The sequence below is a fragment of the Anomaloglossus baeobatrachus genome, chromosome 2 (assembly GCF_048569485.1).
Source record: "Anomaloglossus baeobatrachus isolate aAnoBae1 chromosome 2, aAnoBae1.hap1, whole genome shotgun sequence".
Lineage (NCBI taxonomy): Eukaryota > Metazoa > Chordata > Amphibia > Anura > Aromobatidae > Anomaloglossus > Anomaloglossus baeobatrachus.
In genome coordinates, this window is record NC_134354.1 from 350,127,221 (window position 1) to 350,146,214 (window position 18,994).

General features: G+C 46.7%; 1 protein-coding gene across 3 annotated transcripts; it reads left to right on the plus strand.

Annotated features, from left to right (window-relative positions):
• Window positions 1–15,826: 15,826 nt before the first annotated feature.
• On the plus strand, window positions 15,827–18,360 carry LOC142290032 (speriolin-like protein). 3 transcript variants are annotated; one of them, XM_075333977.1, is made up of 5 exons: window positions 15,827–16,064; window positions 16,277–16,318; window positions 16,706–16,750; window positions 16,834–16,976; window positions 18,005–18,360. In XM_075333977.1, the coding sequence occupies exons 1-5, from the start codon at window positions 15,836–15,838 to the stop codon at window positions 18,329–18,331; spliced, it is 786 nt and encodes a 261-aa protein (XP_075190092.1). In that variant the 5' UTR covers window positions 15,827–15,835; the 3' UTR covers window positions 18,332–18,360. The 3 variants fall into 3 exon arrangements, with proteins under 3 accessions (XP_075190092.1, XP_075190094.1, XP_075190093.1); XM_075333979.1 differs by lacking the exon at window positions 16,706–16,750; XM_075333978.1 differs by lacking the exon at window positions 16,277–16,318.
• The last annotated feature ends 634 nt before the right edge of the window (window positions 18,361–18,994 follow it).

Sequence of the window (18,994 nt, forward strand, 5' to 3'; positions counted from 1 at the left end):
ACACGTTCAGAGACAACGCTGGCAGCTGGACACGACAAAATCTCCAAGGCGTAACTGGAGAGCTCTGGCCATTTTTCTAGATTTGAAGCCCAAAAGGAGCAAGGCTCCATTTGCAAAGTCATGGCATCGATGTTCATTTGGAGATACTCCTGTATCATCCTCTCCAGCCGTTGACTATGTGTCAGACTTGTTGTCTCTGGTGGCCTTGCAAAGGAGGGTCTAAAAAAATGATGAAAAGATTCCATAAAATTGCTGTTACCAGCACCAGATACAGTCCTACTGGTACGGGTAGACTGTTGAAGATGACGAGACCGTCCCATGTTTGTCAAGTTACAACTGGGAGAATCACTCCCTGCACCTGCACGGTTGTTTGGTGGAAAAGCCGAGCTAAGATCGAGTAACAGCTTCTGCTGATACTCCTGCATACGTGCGTCCCTTTCTATGGCAGGAATTCTTGTCACAAAATTTGGACTTGTACCGGGGATCTAATAGTGTGGCAATCCAGTAGTCATCATCACTTCTAATTTTGACAATACGAGGGTCATGTTGGAGGTAGTGCAACAAGAAGGCACTCATGTGTCTTGCGCAGCCATGCGGACCAAGTCCACGCTGTGTTTGTGGCATAGAGGTGCTAACCGTTCTTTCTTCCTCTGACATCTCCCCCAAACCTCTTTCAACAGAAATTTGACCAAGGTCTCCCTCATCCGCTGAGTCTTCCGTGTCCATGGACAGTTCGTCCTCCATTTCTTCATGTTCTCCTGCACCTTCCTCAACATTTAGCCTGCTACCATGCGCCCTTGTTGATCCCTGTCCCCCATGGTCCCATGCCTGCCGCGTTGGTGATGATGAACGTCTGGACCTTGGTGATGTTGTTGTGTCTTGCGCATATGAATCCTCCTGTAGTTCCTCCCCTTCCTGTTGTCCCACCCCCTGACTCTGAATAGTGTTTAGCGTGTGCTCCAGCATGTAAATGACTGGAATTGTCATGCTGATAATGGCATTGTCAGCGCTAAACATATTCGTCGCCATGTCGAAACTGTGCAGAAGGGTGCATAGGTCCTTGATCTGAGACCACTCCATCAGGGTGATCTTCCCCACCTCTGCATCTCGTTGGCCCAGGCTATACATCATGACGTATTGCACCAGGGCTCGGCGGTGCTGCCACAGTCGCTGTAACATGTGGAGAGTTGAATTCCAGCGTGTCGCCACATCGCATTTCAGGCGATGAACCGGCAGGCCGAAAGACTTCTGGAGTGATGCAAGTCGCTCAGCTGCGGCGCTTGAACGGCGTAAGTGAGCAGACAGTTTTCGTGCCCTGTTCAGAAGGCCATCTAGGCCGGGATAGTGTGTTAAAAATTGCTGGACGACAAGGTTCAACACGTGAGCCATACAAGGTACGTGTGTCACCTTGCCCAGGCGAAGGGCCGCACCCAGGTTTGCAGCATTGTCGCACACGGCCTTACCAGGCTGCAGATTGAGTGGAGACAACCATTTATTAAACTCGGACCGCAGAGCTGACCACAACTCCTCAGCTGTGTGACTCTTATTCCCAAGACATGTCAAGCTAAAGACCGCCTGATGCCGTTGCGCTCTGCTGCCAGCATAGTAATGAGGGGTGTGTGATTCCTTCTGCGCAGTGAGAATGCTGGTGGCCTGACCAGGCAGGCTTGGGGCGGAGGTGGAGGACCCAGATGAGGTGGAGGAGGCAGAAGCAGTGGCGGAACTTGGACAGACAGAGGATTGACACACAAGTTGTGGGGACGGCAAGACTTGTGCAGCAGACCCTTCACCATCTATTACCATAGTTACCCAGTGCCCAGTCAGCGACATGTAACGTCCCTGTCCATGCTTACTGGTCCAAGTATCGGTGGTGAAATGCACCCGTTCACACACAGAGTTTCTCAAGGAAGCGGTGATGTTGTGTGCGACATGCTGGTGTAGCGCGGGCACACCTTTCTTAGAGAAGTAGTGGTGACTAGGCATCTGGTACTGGGGCACAGCGACAGACGTAAGGTCTCTAAAATCCTGTGTGTCCACTAGGCGGAAAGGCAGCATTTCGGTAGCCAAGAGCTTACAGAGGGATAGAGTCAACCTCTTAGCTTTGTCATGGGTCGCAGGAAGTGGCCTTTTATTTGACCACATCTGAGGGACAGAGATCTGGCTGTTGTGTGTAGACGGTGTTGAGTAGGGTGTCCCTGGAAAAATGCAGGTTTGTGAGGAAAGTGCAGGCGGAGACATGATGTTGCCTTCATCCAACGTTGGTGCTATCGATGTCTGAGAGAGCTGTACACACTCACTTGTTTCCCCTTCCAAACCAACTGACGACCTACCAAGCAAACTGCCTGTTGCGGTTACAGTGGTGGAAGTTGTGCGTGGAAAAACAGGTGTGACAGCTGTCCCCACAGTCCTAGAAGATGAAGAGCGTGCGGATGCACTGGAAGGGGCAGGCGGTGGATGGTTCGCTCCGCTAGGCCGCATTGCAGCACGGTGAGCTTCCCACCGGGACATATGATATTTATTCATGTGACGATTCATGGAAGAAGTTGTCAAACTGCTGAGGTTTTGACCTCTACTAATAGAACCATGACAAATTTTACAGATCACATAATTTGGGCGATCTTTTGCTATGTCAAAAAAGGACCAGGCTAGGCAAGGCTTAGAGGGCATGCGACCTGTTGATCCACCCCGACTAGTGCTCAGAGGCAGAGTGGTGGCTGAGGATGCAGTTGTAGACGTGCTACCAGTACTCCGACTCTGTCCAGGAAGGCGCAAGGTAACTTCGTCATCAGTTGCATCCTCCTCCACCACCTCTGTTGACCTCCTCGAGTGCCTGACTGTGGGTTGACAGTGGGTGGGATCTAGAACTTCATCATCAATTGTTGTGTTTGCACTCCCCTCCCCCTCAGACCGAGCCTCTTCTTGCCATGACCGAATATTTAAGTTGTCATCCCAATCGGGTATCTGCGTCTCATCTTCATCAGTATGTTCCTCATTGCCTATAACCACAGGTGTTACAGTTTGTGACAAAGGGTCAACATTATGCTCAGAAACTTGGTCCTCACGGCCTGAATCAGAGTCACAAAGGTTCTGGGCATCACTGCAGACCATTTCCTGTTCTGTACTCACTGTAGCTTGGGAGCAGACCTCTGATTCCCAGGCTATAGTGTGACTGAACAGCTGTGCAGACTCAGGCATCTCAGTTCCACCATACTGTGCAGGGCTGATGGAGACTTCAGAGCTGGGAGAAAGCAAGTTTGATTGGGATGACAACTCAGAGGACTGGTGTTTTTTGGATGCGGTACTTGAAGTGGCTGAGAGGGCACTTGTTGGACCACTTGAGATCCATTCAAGCATTTTCCTTTTTTGGCCATCATCTACCTTTGTTCCTGTTGTTCGTGTCCGTAAAAAGGGGAGCGCATCGGATTGTCCACGGTAAGTAGTAGACAACATCAGAGCAAGCTTTGGCCCACAATCACCACAGCCCCTCATCATAGCTACTCATCCCTCTTCCTCCAAATCCAGCTTCTCCACCATGACAGAAAACAATCTCTCCACTCTACTCTCAAGATCACATCTAACCACCTGTGCACTGGACCCGCTCCCATCGCACCTCATCCCCAACATCACCGCAGTCCTCATCCCAGCCCTAACCCATCTCTTCAACCTATCACTAGCAAGTGGTGTATTCCCTTTATGCTTTAAACATGCCTCTATTACACCCATCCTCAAAAAGCCCTCCCTTGACCCATCCTCTGTGTCAAACTATCGCCCCATATCCCTTCTCCCCTACGCCTCAAAACTACTGGAACAGCATGTCCATCTTGAATTGTCCTCATACCTCTCCTCCTGCTCCCTCTTTGACCGGCTTCAATCTGGCTTCCGACCACATCATTCTACCGAAACTGCCCTAACCAAAGTCACCAATGATCTACTAACCGCCAAAGCCAAGCGACACTACTCTATCCTCCTCCTCCTGGACCTGTCCTCTGCCTTCGACACAGTAGACCATTCCCTCCTACTACAGATTCTCTCATCTCTGGGCATCACAGACTTGGCCCTATCTTGGATCTCCTCATACCTAACCGACCGAACTTTCAGCGTCTCCCATTCTCACACCACTTCCTAATCTCGCCCCCTATCTGTCGGTGTCCCTCAAGGCCCAGTTCTTGGACCCCTGCTGTTCTCCATCTATACCTTCGGCTTGGGACAGCTCATAGAGTCCCATGGCTTCCAGTATCATCTCTATGCCGATGACACACAGATCTACCTCTCTGGACCTGACATTACCTCTCTACTAACCAAAATACCACAATGTTTGTCTGCTATTTCATCCTTCTTCTCTGCACGATTCCTAAAACTTAACATGGACAAAACAGAGTTTATTGTCTTTCCTCCTCCTCACTCATCTCCTCCAACAAGCCTTTCCATCAAACTTGATGGTTGCTCACTCACCCCAGTCTCACAAGCTCGTTGCCTTAGAGTGACCCTCGACTCTGCTCTATCCTTCAAGCCACACATCCAAGCCCTCTTCAACTCATGCCGATTACAACTCAAAAATATCTCCCGGATCCGTGCTTTTCTTAACCAAGAATCTGCAAAAACATTAGTGCATGCCCTCATCATCTCCCGCCTCGACTACTGCAACCTCCTGGTCTCTGGCCTCCCTTCCAACACTCTTGCACCCCTCCAATCTATGCTAAACTCTGCGGCCCGCTTAATCTACCTCTCCCCTCGCTACTCCCCAGCCTCGCCACTCTGCCAATCCCTTCACTGGCTTCCCATCGCCCAACGACTCCAGTTCAAAACATTAACCATGACATACAAAGCCATGCACAACCTGTCTCCTCCCTACATCTGTGACCTAGTCTCCCAGTACCTACCTGCACGCAACCTTAGATCCTCACAAGATCTCCTTCTCTGCTCCTCTCTTATCTCCTCTTCCCACAATCGTGTACAAGATTTCTCCCGTGCATCCCCCATACTCTGGAACGCTCTACCTCAGCACATCAGACTCTCCACTACCGTGGAAAGCTTCAAGAGGAACCTCAAGACCCACCTCTTCCAACAAGCCTACAACCTACAATAGCCCTCAGCCCAGTAGACCACTGCGCAACCAGCTCTGTCCTCACCTATTGTACCATCACCCATTCCCTGTAGACTGTGAGCCCTCGCGGGCAGGGTCCTCTCTCCTCCTATACCAGTCTGTCTTGTACTGTTAATGATTGTTGTACGTATACCCTCTTTCACTTGTAAAGCGCCATGGAATAAATAGCGCTATAATAATAAATAATAATAATAATAATCTTACTTTTGCTGGTAGATGGTCTATCTTCAGCAGATGATAATGGAGCTTTGCCACCTTCCCCACGGACAAACCCTTTTTTTCCTTTTCCACCACGCCTCTTCCCCTTTCCACCAGCATCTGTCATTTTGCCACTCATGTTGATTGCGAAAAGATTGTGCACTGAAAATGTGGTAGTAAAAATTGAGAGGTGGTGTAGATTGCAGCGGTGGTCTAGCTTTATTAACAGCAGAATAATAAAGAATAAATATCCCTGACAATGCAACTACGGCCCTTAAACTGGCAGCATAAATTGCTAGTATAATGGATTAGTAACTATGAGTTGGAGTGTGCAATGCAGGCAGACGTGCTGCAAATATCTGTGCACTACTGGGACTATACAGAAGTCCAATAGCCACGTTTAGGATGCCACTAGGTTCACTCAGTGTTTGCTAGTATAATGGCTTAGTAACAATGAGTTTGAGTGTGCAATGCAGGCAGAGGTGCTGCAAATATCTGTGCACTACTGGGACTATACAGAAGTCCAACAGCCACGTTTAGAATGCCACTAGGTACACTCAGTGTTTGCTAGTATAATGGCTTAGTAACTATCAGTTTGATTGTGCAATGCAGGCAGACGTGCTGCAAATATCTTTGCACTAGTGGGACTATACAAAAGTCCAATAGCCACGTTTAGGATGCCACTAGGTACACTGAGTGTTTGCTAGTATAATGGCTTAGTTATAATGAGTTTGAGTGTGCAATGCAGGCAGACGTGCTGCAAATATCTGTGCACTAGTGGGACTATACAAAAGTCCAACAGCCACGTTTAGGATGCCACTAGGTACACTCAGTGTTTGCTAGTATAATGGCTTAGTAACTATCAGTTTGAGTGTGCAATGCAGGCAGACGTGCTGCAAATATCTGTGCACTACTGGGACTATACAGAAGTCCAACAGCCACGTTTAGGATGCCACTAGGTAGACTCAGTGTTTGCTAGTATAATGGCTTAGTAACTATCAGTTTGAGTGTGCAATGCAGGCAGACGTGCTGCAAATATCTTTGCACTAGTGGGACTATACAAAAGTCCAATAGCCACGTTTAGGATGCCACTAGGTACACTCAGTGTTTGCTAGTATAATGGCTTAGTAACTATCAGTTTGAGTGTGCAATGCAGGCAGACGTGCTGCAAATATCTTTGCACTAGTGGGACTATACAAAAGTCCAATAGCCACGTTTAGGATGCCACTAGGTACACTCAGTGTTTGCTAGTATAATGGCTTAGTAACAATGAGTTTGAGTGTGCAATGCAGGCAGACGTGCTGCAAATATCTGTGCACTACTGGGACTATACAGAAGTCCAACAGCCACGTTTAGGATGCCATTAGGTACACTCAGTGTTTGCTAGTATAATGGCTTAGTAACTATCAGTTTTTTTTTAAACTTTGAATTTTTATTGAGATTTTCAATTTACGTTTTTCATACATAAAATAAAACATAAAATTCACAATTCTTATCGAACCTAGACAAACAATGACAGGACAGGTGAGGAGGGTTAGAAGGGGAGAGGAGAAATAGGAGGGAAGAGGGAAGGGTTTCAAGAGTCCATGCTCCTTCCATAGGACCCATAGGCCTCAGTCTCACAGATCCTCCTGTCCCGCAAAGTAGTCCCATGGTGCCCACACGGCCTGGAAACGGTCAACTGTGTCATGCAATAGTGCCGTGAGATGTTCCATGCGTCTAACGTCCAGTAATCTATACTTGAGGCTCTGGAGTGAGGGTGTCCCTGGCTGCCTCCAATTCTTTGTAATTAAGCATCTGGCCGCCGTAAGGATGTGGGACAAAAGCTTAGAGGCCGTTTTTCCCAGTCCCCCTTTCCCAAGACCCAGAACATAGATCAGGGGATCAAGATCAACCTCTATATATAGTACTTTATGGATCAACCCTCTAACCCGCTCCCAGAAGGGGACTATCCCTGGACAGGACCAGAATATGTGCAGAATGGTGCCCCTGCCTCCCCCGCATCTCCAGCAACAAGCCGGTATAGAGGGGTCTATGCCATGAAGGAAATCTGGAGTGTGGTACCAAAATAGCAAAATTTTATAGATATTTTCCTTATATAGTGTGCATATTACGTCTTGGCGGCGTTTCCCCAGATTGCTGCCCATTCCTGAGGAAGTATCCGCCTTCCCAATAGAGACTCCCATTTCCGCATGTATGGAAAAGACCCCTCGGGCCCCTCCCGTGAATCAGAAAGCAAAATGTAAATTTCCGAAATCAGCCCCTTAGTATCAGTGCCCCTTCTGCAAATTTTCTCAAAATCTGTGGGAATCGAGGCCCCTGCCCTGCCAAACAAGGAGCCAGCCAAGTCTCTGATCTGCAGATATTGGAAAAACTCTCGATTAGAGAGAGAGAATTTATCTCTAAGGTACTCAAAGGAATGGATCTGCATTGTACTTCCATCTATAATGTCTGCAAATCTGAATAGACCTGCCTTGAGCCAGGGGTGCACCATGTCCGACTCCAGACTGCTTGGGAGCAAGGGTTGGTATATGAAGGACACCAGAGGGGAGCAGGGGGATGCCAAAGGAAATCTTCTAATGCAAAATGCCCAGAGGTCCCTAGTGAACTGCATCGGTCCAAGAAGAGGGGGGGGCGAATCACACCGGGCCGAGGGCCACAGGAGCGCGTTTGGATGTATAGGCGCCAGCCAAAGTTTTTCAATCTCAGTCCACCTGTTGTATGCCCAAAGGGACACCCAACAGGGGATCCTCCTAAGATGGGCCGCCCAATAGTATTTTAGGATGTCCGGGACAGAAAGCCCCCCCCTGTTTCTCCGAGCCATCAACACCTCCCTGGCCACCCTATGACGTTTGTTACACCAAATAAATCTAAGGATAGCCGCCTGAAGGGACTTCAGCTCCTTTATTGGTACCTTAACTGGGAGGGTTTCAAAGAAATATAATAATTTTGGGAGCAAGCTCATTTTAACCGCCGCAATGCGCCCCATCCACGAAAGAGGGAGGGGCAACCACTTGCTCAAGAGAGTTCTCAGCTCTCGGAAAAGGGGGGGAAGTTAAGGTTATAGAGGGAATCATAAGTAGATGTGAGGTTAATCCCCAGGTACTTGACCGCATCTGTCTTCCAACGAAACAAAATTCAAACGCAGGTAATCCAGGGCCACCGGGTCGAGATTCAAGGGCATTGCCTCCGTTTTGCTAGAGTTGATCTTATACCCCGAAAGGCTCCCGTACCTACCCAAGGTGCACATTAAAATTGGAAGGGACACATGGATGTTAGTAAGTGTAATGAGCACATCGTCGGCAAAAAGCGAGATTTTAAACGGTTTATTCCTGACCAGGACCCCCGAGATGTCTGGGTTGCTCCTGACCGAGGCCGCGAGGGGCTCTATGCATAGCGCAAAAAGGAGGGGGGACAGGGGGCACCCCTGCCTGGTGCCATTGGAGATGAGAAAAGGCTTAGAGATGTGGAGGGGGAGTTTGATAGAGGCCGTAGGAGCGCTATACAGGGACTTCAAGGCCCGCATAAAGCCACCCGAGATCCCAAAGACCTCCATTGTCTTGAAGAGAAAAGGCCACGCAAGGCGGTCAAAAGCCTTCTCTGCATCTAGACTCAACACCAACGCCTGTTGCTTCGTCCGATTTGCCACATCCACCAGGTCTATGACCTTCCTGGTGTTGTCCCCCCCCTGACGGCAAGGGACAAAACCCACCTAGTCTTTATACACGAGTTGGGGCAACCATCGATTAAGCCTGGCCGCCAAGAGCTTGGTGAACATCTTCAAATCGGAGTTCAAAAGGGCTATTGGTCTATAATTAGCACAGTCCAATGGGTCCCTGGGTGGCTTGGGCAGGAGGATTAAATGGGAGTGTAGCATGGATGGAGGGATAGGGTCACCCTGAAGGAAAGAGTTAAACAAGGCGGCCATGTGTGGGAGGAGCTCCGCCGCAAACACCTTGTAATAAAAATAAGTAAAGCCGTCCGGGCCCGGTGACTTCCCGCCAGGCAGGGCTTCCAGAACTTGCTCCAGTTTCTCTGTAGTAATCTCTTCATTCAATGCCGCGGCTGCTCCGCAAGGCAGTGAAGGGAGCTCAAGGGCCGAAAAATAGTCCCCAAGTGCCCCAGCCCCGCGCGAAGCCATGCCCGGGGGAACCGGAAGGTTATAAAGCTTGTTGTAGTAATTGAAAAAAATGTCAGCTATTGAAGCGGGGTGATAGTGGATAGTGCCCTTTTCGTCGCGCAGAGCCTGAGGGCATGAGGATGTAGCGCGCTCCTTAAGCTGCCTGGCGAGTAAGGTATGAGCCTGATTACTCCTTTCATAGTATCTTTGTTTGGAAAAGGTTAGCAATTTTTCTGCTCTGCCAATTGCCAAGTCTCTCAACTTTTCCCTAAGGCTGATGACTCTCCTAAGAATAGTCAGTGATGGGGCAGTCGCCAGTCTCCCTTCCTGTAGCTTAAGATGGGCCGTTATAGAGTCCCGCTGGCTTGTGGCATTCTTTTTAGCCCTGGCGCCCTCTCTAATGCATAGTCCCCTCATCACTGCCTTGTGAGCTTCCCAGAGTGTTGCCGGCGACGTGACCGTGCCCGTGTTCAACTGAAAGAATTCGACCAGTTGCTTATTTAAAAAGGCCCTAGTGTCGGGATTTTTGATCAGAGATTCATTAAGGCGCCAATGCTGAGGCCTAGGTCGAGGACCATCTTTCTTGAAGTCCATTATGAGTGGGGAATGGTCTGACCACGTAATGGATCCCATTTCCACCCTCTCAAGACGCCCCAGCAGCTGTGAGTCAATGAAAAAATAGTCTATTCTGGTGTGCGTCTGATGCGGATGCGAGTAGAAGGAAAAGGCCTTCTCTCCCGGGTGGTCCACCCTCCAAGCGTCGTATAAAGCCCCTGATCTAATGAGCCTACGAAAGTCCCGGGACAAATTTTTCAAAACACCCGATGGAGGGTGTCCACCCACAGAGAGTCTGTCGGCCACCTCCGAAAAAGGGATGTTAATGTCTCCCCCCAACACCGTAGAAGCCGGTGCCAGTCCGCCTATCAGATCGAGTATTTTCTTAAGAAAGCGTATCTGCCCTTCATTAGGTGCATAAATGTTGGCCAGTATGTGCGGGGATCCCCCCAGTTGGCCCTCCAAAATCACATATCTACCCTCTGGATCGCAGTGAGAACCCGTAATTTGTAGAGGACAACTGGAGGATATTAAAATAGCAACTCCCCCCCTCTTGGAGCCCGAGTAAGCCGAGTAATGGATGGGAAAGCGGTGGGACGCAAATTTGAAAGTGTTTGATTCCACAAAATGTGTTTCTTGGATAAAGGCTATGTCTACACCTGATGTTTTCAGTTCCTCTAGCAGCAATTTCCTCTTACGGGGTGAATTCAGACCTTTTACGTTAAGAGAGATAATGCGGGTCATATCTAAAACTTAGAAGTAAGAAAAAGCTAATGGCACACCTATACCGTCGGGGGCATGACTTCCCCTGTGAAGCCGGCCAGAGGAGATGGTCCATACGACAAAGGGCCGCAGCTCCCAGGGACTCTAGAAGGGGTGGCACCTGAAAGGACACATAAGGAAAAAACATCGGGGAGGGGGGAAGACAAGGACAAACATAGAAATGAACATGAATTAAGAACATTAACCAAAATGCATAAACCTTAGGCATAGATTCCCGGGGGGTCAACCCGGAAGGGAGAGACCTAGAGGGAGGTTCCCCAACCCGTCTGAGCTAAGAGAGCCACCCACCTCACTCCCCAGTAGCCCTCCCACAGGGGTCAGTCCAGTGGGCACGGGCCCGTGCCAAAAGGAAACAAGGGAAAAAAAAAAAAAAAAACCTCAACCACTAACTCCAAGTAAGGGGACCGGGCTCCCGCCAACCCCCCTACCCCCCACGGCATCATTGTGGCTACAGCCCCCCCCCCTTATGCAGCTCAACAGACCCAGAGGGCCGCAGATGACACAATGGACAGTCAGAGGCTTGCTGTAGAGAGAGTCACAGTATCACAAAGCATGCTCAGCCACTGGAACTCAGAGGGTATAAGAAATAGGCACCAACCAGGTTAAGAAGTGTCCTCAACGGTGAGCCGGGGAGGGGAGCGACCCGCGGCCCCTACCTCCTCTCCCCCCCAAAGCCCCACGCCCTCCACCCCTCACCTTGGACCACACGGGAGGGGGCGGCCCTTCCAACCTTTGCAAGTCCCAATCTGGGATACGGACCGCTGGAATGTCCAGTGCTTCACAGAACAGAGTGGTATCTGCTGGAGTGCGAAGGGTCGCCGATTTACCCCCTCTGCGCGCTGTTAGTGCAAACGGGTAACCCCAGCGGTATGGAACCTGGTGCTCCTTCAGGCTCGTGAGGAGGGGTTTGAGGTGCCGCCTTTTCTGGAGTGTGATGCGAGAAAGATCCGGGAAAAGCTGGATTTCCTTGCCATTGAACACAGATGCCGTGCGCCTCATTCTAGCCTTAGCCATGATCAGTTCTTTGGTGGAGAAGTCGTGAATGCAACAAATGATGTCCCGGGGTTGGGTGGATAAATTCTTCGGCTGTAAAGCCCTGTGTGCCCTGTCCAGCTTGATGATGTTAGAAGGGGGAGCGTCCAACACTTCATTAAAGATGGATTGTAGTATGGAGTTTGTGTCCTCGGGCCCATCTGACTCTGGGACCCCCCTCACACGGACATTGCAACGGCGTCCTCTGTTGTCGAGATCCTCTATGTGAGACTGCATATCCTCCATTATTTTTTGTTGCGATGTTGCCAGTTTGTGTAATTCTGATACATGGGATCTGGTGATGTCATGCTCTTCCTCCAGGGATTCAATTCTGCCAGACAATTGCTGCAAATCTCTCCTCACTTCAGCTATTTCTGACCTGCAAGTTGCTTTAACCTCACGTATGAGGCATTGAAAGTCCTCTTTAGAAGGAAGTTTACTTATGAAATCATGCATGTCCTTATAGGAGGTGTCTGGCCCTTTAAGGTGAGCACCTGCAGTAATAGACGCTGGAGTATTAGTCTGGTGCTGGGGAAGCTGGGGAGGTTGATCTCCACACCGAGGCCCAGAGGGGGGAAGCAGGCTGCTCTGTTCCCTGATATTACCAGCTGTAGCTGCAGTCCCTTCTTCTCCTGGCAGTGGGGAGGGCTGCCCCCCGACCTCCACCTTATCTCCCACCGCCACTATGTGCTCCTGGGCCTGCTGCTGCTGTGCCTGAGGATCCGATGCAGCGCAGGGCTGCTGAGCCAAGGCATCCCCTGTTGGATCTGCTGCAGGGACTCCTCCACTCCCCCCTGTGTCCCCGCTCACCCACTCCTCCTCTTGCTGCTTAGCAGGCCGGGCCGGTGCCTCCATTTCCCCTCCATGCTCCTGGAAAGATGGCGTCTGGGCCTCCCCTGGACCCTGTTCCAGGCCCAAGAAAGTATCCAGCGCCGTGGTGTGCAGCGGGGGGCCACCGATGCCTGCTGCGACGGTTTACTCCTCCGTGGTCCCATCCTGAGAGCCGGTGAGTAGGTTTGTGCTTATGATAAGTGCTGATTTAGCTGAGGGTCAACAGGAGCTCCTCTTCCCCACGTCCACTCAGCTCAGCATCCTGGACACGCCCCCAGTATCTATCAGTTTGAGTGTGCAATGCAGGCAGACGTGCTGCAAATATCTTTGCACTAGTGGGACTATACAAAAGTCCAATAGCCACGTTTAGGATGCCACTAGGTACACTCAGTGTTTGCTAGTATAATGGCTTAGTAACAATGAGTTTGAGTGTGCAATGCAGGCAGACGTGCTGCAAATATCTTTGCACTAGTGGGACTATACAGAAGTCCAATAGCCACATTTAGGATGCCACTAAGTTCACTCAGTGTTTGCTAGTATAATGGCTTAGTTATAATGAGTTGGAGTGTGCAGAGGACAGGAGGGTACAGTGCCAGGATTGTGGGGCTCTGGGTAGAGGAATGGAAGCCTGCCTTTCTATTCCCTCCTAATGGGGAAATGCAGCGAGGAAATCCCTGACCTTAGCTACACAGAAGCTGTCTCTGTTTTCAAGACCTGTCACCTATGGCTCTGACCCTGCCGGTAAGAGCCCTTAAAAGGACTTATAGAAAGTGCTATCCCTAAGCTGTCCAGCGCTGTGTATGGAGCGCATACAGCTGTATCAGCGATAGGACTCAGGACGGAGCTGCGCCAGTGATGTCTGACACCAAGGACGCAGAAGGCAGATAATGGCGTGCTGGAGGAAAATGTCCAGTTTTATAATGCAGGGACATGTGACATGGACATCCTATCACACATGCCGTTGCTTCTCTGGCTAAAAGTCCACTTAGCTGTGTGTGTGTCTGGGATTGGCTGCCATAATGGCCCTCCCCACTACACGCGTGCGCTTAGGGAAGGAAGACAAGGAAAAAAAAAAAAAAATGGCGATCGCCATTATACAAACAGCAGTGATCTGAAGGCGCTGTTCCCGCACACTATACACTGAAATTTCATAATAGTGTGAGTCACAGAGTGACTTACACTATTACAGCGGAAAGCCAGCTAGGAATTAGCTGTTTTTTTGCTGCTAGAACCGTTCTCGAACGTTTCTAGAACTATCGAGCTTTTGCAAAAAGCTCGAGTTCTAGTTCGATCTAGAACAGGCCCCAAAATCACTCGAGCCTAGAACTGGAGAACCTCGAACTGCGCTCAACTCTACACACCACACACACACTGGGAACCACAAACACCGCCCTACACAGACACCCACACACACAGACAACGCCGCACACACACAACACCCAACACACAAACACCGCAGCATACACAAATATACGCACATACCGCACAAAATACACACATTGCACAAAACATACCTCCCCCCAAAACACACACATGCACCCCACACCCACACCCACACAAACCGCGCAGCACACACAGCACCACACACAGACAACACTGCAAACACACAGCGCTCCACAAACAACACAACACACACACAGCGCTCCACACAAACAACACCGCTCTCACACACCACCCAGACAACACCTAGAACATTTACAGCCCCTACACAAACACTTGGCAACTACACACAACAGCATCTAAATTTATAACAAAAATCATACATTAACTACACAATAAATTTTAGAATACCCGATGCGTTAGAATCGGGCCACCTTCTAGTAATATAATATAAGCTAACACCTGATATTAATTATTATTATCAGATTTGACTAACAATAATTAATATATGATCTAACATAAAAACGCACTTAATGTTATATATTTCTTTGCCTGCTTTAATCTTAGCTCTTCTTCCTACATCAAGTCTCTCTGAAGTGCAGCATGCTGGCCAATTACAACAATACCAGTAGCCAACATGGCTACGGCATTGCTGTGGTTGGCAGGCAATCCCGCTTGTTTGGTGGCTGAAAAACAGTCGCAGAGAGGGAAAGCAAGGGTGAAGGAAAGGGAGAGCCGCCGAGGAATGGGGGCATCGGTTAAGTAAGGATGTACTCCATTGGTAGGCAGGAATATATTCCAAAAGGGTAAGAATAAGGAAAAGTTAACAAAATCTTTTTTCCCCTTTATCTGTGTCGATTGTCTAAAGGCCCTGTCACACACAGAGATAAATCTTTGGCAGATCTGTGGTTGCAGTGAAATTGTGGACAATCAGTGCCAGGTTTGTAGCTGTGTACAAATGGAACAATATGTCCATGATTTCACTGCAACCACAGATCTGCCAAAGATTTAACTCTGTGTGTGAGGGGCCTTAAGCTATTTGAATAACAAGCTTATATACCCCTCACCTCTCTAGTGTTTCATGGAGATTGATTAGGAAACTAATGGTATTTCGGCAACCTTCACTTTGTGAATTTATTCTTTGTTTTGAGTTTAGCTTTTAATGCATATCAATAAAATGTAAATTTTAATAATAGGTATATTCTGTCACATCGTCTTAATGAAAACCTCTCACTAGGTCAAAAATTGCCAATTTTTACTATTATGTTACTCTTGCTGCTCCCATGCGTATTTTGTAGATTTTTTTTTATTTTAAATCCACCATGCAGTTGCAGAGATTTTGGCCATTTTATTTGGTGTGCTCATTATACTAATGTTTATGGTCTTTATCAAAGGGGTGTTGCTCATAGGATTCCCTGGGGGATGGGGGTGAGTGTCTTTAGACTACTTTGCATAATTACCCTGTTAGTAATGCCCATCTAAGTGAAGACCAAAAAATATAGACTATTGGGATGCAATGAATAAATAGGTTCAGATTTTTAAACCTGAATGGAGGACAAAAAAAACAAAACGGAACCTACAAAAGAAAACATTTTTATTGCACTGGTTTCTCATTTTTCTATAATTAATACTGTTAAATTGTTATTCCCGTGGTCACACAATACAAGTCATGTACTTATTGTTCCAATGTGGTACATTCCTATTGCCTGCAATGACCGATGAGCTCATTATCAGGTCTCAGTGACGCTGCCGGTGACATCACAGAACTTAGAATATTAGGTTTCCCCAGTGTTCCATCTCAGACATTCACCTGGTGAAGAATTTCTGTGAAGATGTTTTCAGGAGCTTCTACTAATTACAACATGGACAATCCTGGTTTATATTCTGGTGATGAAGAAGCCTTCAACACCGAGAGTTTGCGTCTACTAAAAGAGAAAGCGAAGCTGCGCAAACTGATGGGGCTAATGCAGGAGAACATGGAGCTTCGCTGTACTTTAAAAGAGCATGAAAGAAAAGCTCAAATTATAACACCTCCTGGACAACACAAGAAAGACCACAATGGTAAAACTGGGATAACACAAAGGAGTTTCCACCAAATCAGAATTTGTAATGGGCTGATGTTAACATTTCCTAATGAGATTGGTAGAATCTGGATAAACAATGTATAGAATGGTTTTGATTGGTGAACACATTTTTTACCTTCAGTTCATTCTCTTGTATAAGTGATAGGAAGCCAGACATGGAGATACAGATTACTATTTTTTGTATTCTAGGCATGAAAGAGAAAAAAAATACAGAAATATCACAACATCATTGTGAGTTATGTTTATTATTTTAGTATTTTCTTGATATTTGATATTTCATATATTACTCCACATTTTTGAACAATTGCATTTGTCCAAGAACATAATTATGATGATTTATGACCATGAATTGTTTAGATAGAACCTGAAATGTTTAGGTAGATCTTATCATTCAGGGTTTATCATGGATTAACTATAAGGGGGATGTCCACCATATCTATTCATGATTTGTAGGTCTAGTTTTGTAGCAGTAGAACCTGTCGGGCGCCCTCAGGCTCCAAGCCCCGGGTATGACTGATACCTGTTTATCTCATTCCTGGTGTATGGTTATTATCAAGGGAGTTTTATCATTAATGTTTCTTACGTACAACTAATTTTAATATTATTTATATGTTCTAGACCTCAGAGAAGAAGCACAAATGGTCAATTCAGGCCCACACCTAGGTGACAATTCTTATATCTACATTCTCAATATATGTCATTGTAGGGATTTCACTAACCCTAATTTTACTATTGAACTTTTATAGACCTTGAAAACATTAAGAAGTGTCAGCGCTTTGTTGGAGAGCTGGCCTTTCAGCTGGACCGCCGGATTCTGTGTGCCATCTTCCTGGAGCAACAACGAATGTATGGATACCGAGTACCAAATATAAAGGAGAAGATTATACAGGTGAGAAAACTAAAGTTACTATTAAAAAAATGAGATTTTTATTATATTTTTTTATTTTTATTTTTTTTTAATATGTAGTAAAGTGGTCACTGTGTGAATTCTTCAAACAAAATTGCATCTACATGTAGTAGAATATGGAAAAGTAGACAAGGTCTTCATTATGGCTGATGTTTTATTATGTGGACAAGGTCAAATATACTTATGGCTTATAACAACAAGGGTTCTCCTCCCAGTGTTGGTTACCTTATTTACCAATTCCTCCTATGTAGGAAAAAAAGAACTCAAGTGAGTACACCCCAAATCCTTTTTCCCTAGAAGTGAGATAATTATTTTCAAAGCCTACAACCTACAATAACCATCAGTCCAGTACAGCACTGCGCAACCAGCTCTGTCCTCACCCATTGTACCATCACCCATTCCCTGTAGACTGTGAGCCCTCGCGGGCAGTGTCCTCTCTCCTCCTATATCAGTCTGTTTTGTATTGTTAATGATTGTTGTACGTAGACCTCTTTCACTTGTAAAGCGCCATGGAATAAATGGCGCTATAATAATAATAAATAATAATAATAATCTAAAGCATCTTTCATCTGCAAAAGTAAAACTTGCTATTTGAAATCCATGTTTGGAGCACATTTTACAAGTTCCTTATAGAATTATAGTACAAAAAAAGATAATTGTGCAATAAAATCCCATGATTGGGTTGTATTGGTCCCAAGTCACAGTCTGTACTATAGTTCAGAGCTATATTAATAATTCTGCAGCCTCTGAGCTGAAATCTCCCAGCATTCCTTCTTTTGTTGTTCAGTTTCTGGACAGATTTTATGATAGATTGCATTTTTGGAAGTGTACTCTTTACATCAAGCACTTACTTCTCCATAACCTGATGGAAAAAATGAGCCATCACCTTGAATAATAAAAGCTTAGCCAGGCAGAAATGTGTTTGTAAATAGATTTGCCGATTTTAGCTATAATAGCCAATCCATATTGTGATTACCCCAGTATATTAAAAGTCTATATTATGATTACAGGTGACCACAATTCCAGCGACTGGAAAAGTTGATGAGAAATTAAGATATGAGTTGTACCAGCGCTACAATCACACCATGGATGAGCTGAGGAAATTTGGCTACAACCCAACAGTGCACCCACACTTTACAGAGTACATAGTCAACACCTATGGGATAACGAAGGATAGACATGCAAAAACCGAAGATCTTTCCTCCTATAATGACCCCCAATACCTAAAGAAGATGATAAATGAGTGCATGCCAAGAGACATAGTGGAAGACATCATAATAATCCTCAATTGTCTGGTATATTTTGCCAGAGAAGATGGAAAATCTCTGCTCATCTAACCATAGAGTAGTCATTCATCTCTATAACCAAATCACAAATAATAAATGGTTTCATCTGGAAAAAAAAGTGTCTAATTTAATCTAATAAAATATTCACAAATGGATTCTGCTCATTAAAAAGAAAAATAATCTTCAGGGTTTGTGCTCCTGTAGGACATGGAAACCTTACTTAGAATGTTGCCATATTGTCCTTAAACTGCTGTTTCACATTATGAATTTTGCTTTTTTCAGACTATCATCTAGTGATTATGTCTGGTATTGCTGTATATCCTCATTTACTTGAATTTATACATACATGGCAATGCTCATGGATAAGAATTGAAATCTTGCTAGGATGTGGTGGGGGTTTGATGGCTCTTTAAGATGGCCTCCTGTTGAGAGTTGGGTGCACTGACGGCCCCAATGTACAACGTAGGATTATAACAAGGCAGTATGAGGTCTGGGTTCAGCTAAAAGTGGCCCTGTTATTAGTGTCACTTTGGAGTTTGAACCATAAGGGTCCCGAACAGAAATTAGCTTATTATGATCAGTTGTTGGAGAAAGACTTCATGCCTGGATCGGTCAGTAGCCAAAGAAGAAGAGGACGGCCAAGAACCTGCTATATCGACACTGTAGCAGAAGTAGCGCCAATATTAATTATTATCGCCAATAAGCCGGCTTGTT